The sequence below is a fragment of the Malus sylvestris genome, chromosome 10, assembly GCF_916048215.2.
Source record: "Malus sylvestris chromosome 10, drMalSylv7.2, whole genome shotgun sequence".
Taxonomy (NCBI): domain Eukaryota; kingdom Viridiplantae; phylum Streptophyta; class Magnoliopsida; order Rosales; family Rosaceae; genus Malus; species Malus sylvestris.
The window spans coordinates 9809849-9817966 of NC_062269.1; the positions used below are offsets into that span (position 1 = coordinate 9809849).

At 36.5% G+C, this 8118-nt stretch overlaps 1 protein-coding gene across 1 annotated transcript; it reads right to left on the bottom strand.

The window, feature by feature from the left end:
- Positions 1-547: 547 nt before the first annotated feature.
- Positions 548-2693, bottom strand: LOC126584899 (phenylcoumaran benzylic ether reductase Pyrc5). The gene is made up of 5 exons (XM_050249275.1): positions 2400-2693; positions 2171-2305; positions 1682-1919; positions 1044-1247; positions 548-929 (listed from the first exon to the last, which is right to left on the bottom strand). Exons 1-5 carry the CDS (start codon positions 2685-2687, stop codon positions 763-765), a joined length of 1032 nt encoding a protein of 343 aa, XP_050105232.1. The 5' UTR covers positions 2688-2693; the 3' UTR covers positions 548-762.
- Between the last annotated feature and the right edge of the window lie 5425 nt (positions 2694-8118).

Consider the following 8118-nt stretch of genomic DNA (forward strand, 5'->3'; position numbering starts at 1 on the left):
TAATAGTGGGTCCCTTATTCCTTTAACATTTCAACCAAGAAAAATTTTGTTTTAACTAATTTTTAATAAAAGTAATGTTAAGGAGATTAAATTTGTAAACAAAATTTGAAAATTAAAAGACATGAAAGTTAATGATTGGTTTATTACTTAAATGTTGATAAACGTATTCATTCCTACTGGTGACATATCATTTAGTTTGCAAATTTAGTTTTCCTAGCATTATATAACCATTTAAATTTCTACATTAATAAGAAAATAATATTTGACAATTTGTTTGGAAAACACACAATTTGACATAAAACTTCAGATTGCCATATTAACCATGAATTAGAATTTGACCGTTATAATTTCACATTTCCATTGAAGATATCTTAGTGCCACGCATTTAAGTTTAACAATGTAAGAGCAGTACATGCCACCTAGTATTACGGTCTAGTAGTATTCATCTTCACTTGTGAGAGATCTGAGGTTGTTTTCTTGTCAAAGACGAATATCCAAAACTCAAAAGAAAAACGAATATCCAAAACTCAAAAGAAAAACCAGAATCTGAAGGGAAGAAATCTACAACGCATGTCTTTTCCATCATTTTAACAGAAGGTAGTACAGAGAGTCGAACAAAGATGAGACAAAGGGGAAGTAGCTGTCCCCATATGCTCGTTATTTCCACACAACCTGAGATACATTAATCATCAAACTACCTACTAATTATTTGTAAAGATAGCCAGTTTCACTCATATAAAACCATCAACATGCTTCCAAATCTCAGACAAACTGGTTGAGGTACTCGTCGACTGTGGTGTATTTGACATCAGGGTAAAGAGCTGTGGCTTCCACGCCAAATGAAGGCTCGATCTCAAAGTTAGTGTGGTCTCCCTTCACAAAAACTGAGTGACCAATTGCTAATATCACATTGAGCGGCACAGATGCCTCTGCAAAAACGACACAAAAATAAACCAACCAATTTTAAATTTATCTCGAAATGTTTGAAATAAGCAAGAAAATTCAAATCAGTTGTTCTCGGAATAACATTATTTGCCACTAACCTTGGATGTTCTTGAGCAGTTGCTCCTCCGGGACATAGATTCTCTCGAGGGATTTGCCAATCTTCTTCTCCCAAAGAGAGACAAGCTCATTGAATGAAATGGTGTTGGCAGGGGGCCTGATGTAGAGGACTTTGTTCAAGGTTCTTGGATCATCCACTGCCCTAATTGTGTACGTCCCAATGTCGTCTTCCTTGATGAAAATTGCTGCAAATCAAACAAATTGAAAACCCCTTTACATTTTCGAAAACGCAAAAGTGGGCTTTATGCAGCAACTCGTATGCATAACAATTACTCATCGGTTGCTGCAAATCAAACAAATTGAAAACCACTTTACATTTTCCAAAATGCAAATGTGGCCTTTATGCAGCAACTCATTTTTTTTTTCCTTGGACAAAGTAATACTTTAAATACTACTCTACGCAGAGGAAAAATCAGATTTGGATGCAAAAAAAGGCATGCACAGGTCAAATTTATGTGCAACAAGGCCGTGGCCTAACACACATGCATAACGATTACTCATCGGTTGTTGAATAATTTACCAAAAGCCAAAGTGGGTTTTGTGCAGTAAATTGAAATAGAATGAAACCCCAGAAAATACATCTATTCAGAACCCATGGTTAAGTAGTTTTAGGTTTTACCTTTAGGGTTTCCATCGCCCAAAATGACGACTTTGTCCCTAGGAGGAGAAGAAGCTCCGGGCTGGTTCAAAGTAGGCAAGAAGTAACCAGCAAAGAAGTTGGAGGACACATAGGTGTAAGGAATTCCCTCAGCCTCCACAGCTCTGCGAATCTTGGCCTTGGTCTCAAACGCCGATTTGGCAGGCTCAACAGCGTGAACTCGATCGACGTCATTTCCAAACTCCGACGGGAAAAATCTCTGCAACCCAATTCATACATTCACAATCGCAATTTTACAGAATAAAAAAAGGTGTGTGCTATCACACAACCCTTTTTACTTCTGACGTATCTTTGTTAATTTACGTGATATTCTTCGATTTATCTAATTTGACGGTTGAGATCCGCTGAAAACTAAAAGGACGTGGAAGAAGTAAAAGGGACGTGTGGATATCACATCCCTAAAAAAAATACAAAAACCAGAGTAACCCCACAAAAATTCAAAACTTTCACCTTAACATTGCCTGCTTCTTTGATGGCAGCAATGATCTTTCCCTGATCAGCCAACTGACCATGCCCCACCGTCGAGATCACCACGTCGACTTGCTTGATCGCCTTCACCAAGCTCTCGTGATCGTACAGATCACCCTGCAAATTTATGAAATGAAAAAAACACAAATCAAGCAAAACCCAATTGGCTAATCGGATTAAAAAGCTGGAAAATGCTGGGAATTTTACGAACCAGGACGAAATTGACGCCCAGGGCCTTGAAGTTCTCGATGACTTTGGATTTCGCCGGGTTGGAGAGGGTAGCTTCTCGAACCAGAACGTAGGTGGGGTGCCCGGCCTTGGCGCTGGCCTCGACGATGAACTTTCCAATGTAGCCGGTGCCGCCGATGAAGAGGATTTTGGACTTGGAAGCCATCGGGAATGGGAATCTGGGAAATCGGAATGGGATGAGTTGGAGAGAGAGAGCGAGTGAGAGCGTTGCGAGGGAAAGGAGGAATAAGTGGGTAACTGAGAAGTCCATTGACGGTGATCGAAGTGGATGTAGTTTATAGTGTGAGTGGGATGCGTGGGATGCGTGGAATGACGCAAATACCCTTGTAAAGTGGATGGGCCTGTCTGGTGAGGACGTTGGTGTTTGCGTCTGCATGATGCTGGGTTTGTAGGTGGATGGAAGTCCATCCAGGTTCAGCCGGATGATGAGAGGTGTTTCGAGAATTGGCCTAATTATGTTGCTTTACATAAGTATTTACATTGTATTATTTGGAACCAGGATCCTCTCCTGCGTAGTTTTATAAGGATCCCGCAATCATGTCCGTTCATCGTATATCTGCGGTAAAAAATTATTTAAAATTTAAATTTTAAAATTCAAATATAAATAGTACCTAACGAAAACTGACCGCACGATATAAAATGAACAGACAAGATTGCGGGATCCCTAGGGAACTGCTCAGGAGAGGATCCTGGTAAGTATTATTTGTCCTACAATGTGATGCATCTTAAAAAACAGCTGTTAAAATTCTAGATGTATTGTCATTGTGCATATTTGACATCAAAACGAGAAATTTTGTAAGATCTCTTAAAATATGTTTTTTTTTTTAAATGCATTGTACTCAAAACGCTTTCAATAAAAGTAATTTTATTTGGAGTCCACTGATTTTTTAAGAAAAATATAACTGTTTCTTAGAAAAAACACTTAAAGTGCTTCTTGAAAGAATAATATAACAATTACTTCTTTTAACAAGTACTTCAAGTATTATCTTCGACCCATAAACGCTTTTGACTTTTTCTACTAAGCACTATAAAAAATGATGTTAATTATTTTAAGACATTTTCAAATAGGCCAATGATATGAAATTGTAGGCATTAAAAGTATTTAATCTAACAATACATTTACACTAAAAAAATAAAAAATTAACCAATTAACCTATTGATTTAATTTTAAACTCGCTATCTACAAAATTGAACTCAGAGCCTCCCAATTACAAATAAAGTGAAACACCATACCTCAGCAACAATCAATAAGTGGAGTTGTTAACGTTATTCAAACTTGAATGGTTAGTGTTTCATTTTCTTTATGTTGACCGTCCATCTCGTCTTGCAAAGCCACAACTTAAACTAAATCATGTTATTATGTACCACACCTTAAGACCCGTCTAGGTTCCACAACGTTTAATTAATCAAACCATAATAACAACTTTCAAGGAATAAAAACAGTGGGATTTTAATATAGTTACAGTCTTAATTTTTTGTGGAAGCGAAATACACATGGCATGAGTAGAAGCTCGAAGGTTGAAATGAAACAGGAAGTGAGGAGGTTGTTAATTAACAAATTCACATATATATTTGAAGAGAAATGCTTAAATAGACTCTTAAAAGTGTGACTCTTTATAGACTCTCTTACCTCGTGTTTTTGGCACAATACCAATAATGGCCCAGAGTTGTTTAATCTTGCTTAAATTTACAACAAGCAGGAAATATATGTATACAGATAATAAAACTATGAATAACAATTGCAGCAAGCAAATATAAATAAAAGGGAAGTTAAAAACTGAAATTAAAAAGGATAAAAGAAGCATAAAGAAAATAAAGAGATAAGAGCAGTTCCACCCCTAACACAAATGCACCAGCACCCAACGTATGTATCCACTCAGTGAACTAGACCCCAATGAGCAGTAATAGACAAAATGCATCTCCACCCGTAAAAAAATGCGCTGGCACAAATGATCTTCACTCCTACAAAATGCGTTGGCACCCAGCCCATTTAAAATTTTTTAAATTTTTTTATAAAAGAATAAATAAATAAAATAGTTTTAATTTTGGATAGGATTTTTAACCAATCTCGTCACGCCACGTGTCATTATCTGAACATACTATTTGTGAATAGATTGCCACTAAGATTTGCAACCAATCCCAACGCGTCACGTGTCACTATCTGTTTACAATAATTTAGCCAAGATTACGATAAGATTATCAACCAATCTTATTATGTCACGTGTCATTATCCGAACGTACTATTTTGCAGATAGATTTCCGATAAGATTTTCAACCAATCCCAACACGCCACGTGTCACTTCCTGTTTGTAATAATTTAGCCAAGATTTGGATAAGATTTTCAACCAATCACGTAGTGCCACATGGCATTGTCTAGAACCTCATCCTTTCTTTTTTTGTCCATATAAACCCTACATTTCTACATTCATCCTCACACCAAACTCAATCCTTCTTTTTAGCTAAAAATCCTTCTTCATCGTTTTCAAATCTTGAGTTTTTTTTACAATGTCTTCTTCAAGGAGAGTGTATAAACAATTTGAGGAGCAACATAAAAGATTGTTGGCATAACAGGAAGAATTTGTCAATCTCGAGGAAGGTGGAGGTGGAGATGAGGCTTTCGCAATGGAGGAGGATGAGGATGATGACCATAGAAGGCAAAAGGCCTCACATTCCCGCCATGCCATGGAAGCTATAGGTCAGATAGCCAAACTCAGACGTGCCGCAAACTTCGATAGAAAAAGGGAAAGACGAGGTAAACATCTCTTGGAAGATTATTTTATTCCCAGCAATGTATTCCCTGATCATGTTTTTAGATGTCGTTTTAGAATGCAATGAAGTTTGTTCAACAAAATCATGGTGCTATTTGCAACCATGATCCATACTTTGTGCACAAAGAGGATGCTTTTCGTGTTCTGGGTTTTCTTCCTGAGCAAAACATTACGATTGCCTTGTGAATGCTTGCATATGGAGCATCTGCAAATTAAGTGGATGAGATGGTGGATGGGAAAAACAACTATTATGGAGTACCTGATGTGGTTTTGCTTTACAATTGAAGCCCTATACACCAATGAGTACCTTCGGACACCCATGCCAAGGGACATGCGAAGGCTTCTGAGGAAGGGTGAGATGTGAGGCTTCCCTAACATGATTGGAAGCATCGACTACATGCATTGGACTTGGAAAAACTATCCAAGTGCGTGGCAAGGAGCTTATGGCAATAGAAAAAAAGCTAAAAGTATCATTTTGGAAGCAGTGGCTTCATTTGATACATGGATTTAGCATGCTTTTTTTGGTGTTCTAGGAGCTCAGAATGACCTAAATGTCCTTGCCCAATCTCTAGTGTTCGATTAACTGCTGCAAAGAAAATCGCCGAGATGCACATATTGGGTTAATGACCATAAATACGACGGACCATACTACCTTGCAGACGGCATTTACTCAAGGTGGTCAACGTTTGTTAAAACAATGCCACATCCACAGAGTGAAAAAGAAACACACTTTGCAAAATGTCAAGATGGGTGTAGGAAGGATGTGGAGCATTGTTTTGGTATCATGCAAGCTCGTTGAGCGATTGTTAAGTCTGTTGCTAGAATGTTTGATGTCGAGGCTCTTCGATCCATCATGATGATGTGTATTATTCCCCACAACATGATTGTGGAAGATGCGTATGATTATGATGCTGTCGATGAATACAAGTCGGATCCGATGAACAACTCCAGAACACGTATCTACTGTGCTCATGACCGGATCGAAGATCTCGTGCAACACGAGCCGTTGGAATGAGATGGACGTTACAATGAATTGATCATTGAGCGGTATACTTCAGTGCAAGAGCCATACTGGCATGTAACCCGCTAGAATGACTTGATTGAGCACTAGTGGGGATTGCAAAAAGGTGAAGATAATTAAAATGAGCTTGTGGTTGAATAATAAAGTGTATTTTTTTAAGTTTATGTAATTTTATTTAGTGTGTTTTTTTTTTAAGTTCATTTGGTGAGGTGATGTAAATTTAATTGGTGTTTTTTATTTTTAAGTTTATTTGGTGAGTTTATGTAATCTTATTTAGTGTGTTTTTTTTAAGATTATATGGTGAGTTTATGTAATTTTATTTGGTGTTTGTTTTTTAAGTTTATTTGGTGAGTTTAATTAATCTTAAAAATAAATTTGAAATTGCATAAAATTTCTAAAAATAAATAAGAAATTACATAGTACTAATAATAAATAAGAAATTACACAAAGTACTAATAATAAATAAGAAATTACATCTATTAATAAAAATAAATAAGAAATTACATAAAGTACTAAAAATAAAGACGAAATTACATAAAAATTACATAAGAAATTAAATAAAGTACTACAAATAAATACGAAATTATACAAAGTCTCCGAAACTAGGATATGTGGTGCTAGGATCTTCGTTGCTAGGATTTGTGTAGCTAGAACCCCTTCGACTTGTTTCTGCATCTCTTGCACGCCTCCTTCGCACGACATCTCTTTTTTCCGATGCCCAAAAATATTTTGAATTCGAAGACAGTCCTACTAAGCATCTTATTTTCTCGATTAAGTGCTTCTCTAATCATCTTGTTCTCTTGATTAACTATTTCTTTTTGTCTCTCAGTCGCCACATCACTTCTCTCAAGTAGCTGCTAATATTGCTGCCATAGCAGTAGTTTTTTCCTCATTTCTAGCCGTTTCCCTTGCCATGGTCAATTCACTTTGGCGAGCAAGTTCGTCCATATATTTAGTGTAGTCATTTTTGGAAGAACTACCTTTTTTTCTTTGATGCCTTTTTACCTTGAAGCCTAAGGGATTGACGAGTCGGTTGGGTCTCCAGCATTTCATCAGGCGTTTCTTCCGTGTCTTTAAATGTGTCGCCTTCTTGTTCGGCTGTGTCTGCTTTTTGGCAAATTGTGTAGATCCATGCCGTGCATGGCAACTTCTGGACTGGTTGCCACAATTTTGTATCTAGGGCAATCTTTGACAATTACCCAACATTCCTATTTGTTGAATGATTTGTTGTGGTTCTTCACATTGTAGAATGCTTGTGCTTGTAGTGTCTATAAATGTGGGATAAGACAGTATTATAAAATGTGGGTGTAACAAAAATAAATAAATTAAAATATTGATGCGGGTGGAATACATATAAGTAAATAAAAATGTTGTCACTTGATCCGCTAAACTTGTCCCACTACGCAGATTACTGGAAGCATGGGAGATGGCATTTTTCCAACAAGTAAAGGATGCGTTGAGTTTTTTCCAACGACCTTGAAGACCTTGACTACTTCTGGCATCTTTTCCATGTACATCGCAAAACACTTTCGTAATTTTACTCCACATTTCTCGCTTATCCATCTCATTACCGTAATCGTGTCATGATTTGTGTGAACCCAACATTCACACAACGTAACATCTTCAATGAGCTTCCACAAAGTCATATTTTTCTCTCAAAGTGTAGAAAATATTGAAATATAGAAAGTGTAGAAAATATTGAAATGTGGTGTAAGGTGGAAGATGAGGGTTAGGTATTTATAGAAAAAATAAATAAAATTTTTAAAATTTTTCTGTATTTTTTAACAATTTTTATGTATTTTTAATTAATTTTTAATAATTTTTAATTTAGTTAATAAATTTGAACCGTTGGATTTGAAAAATATTCAAATCCAACAGCCTAAAAGGTGCCA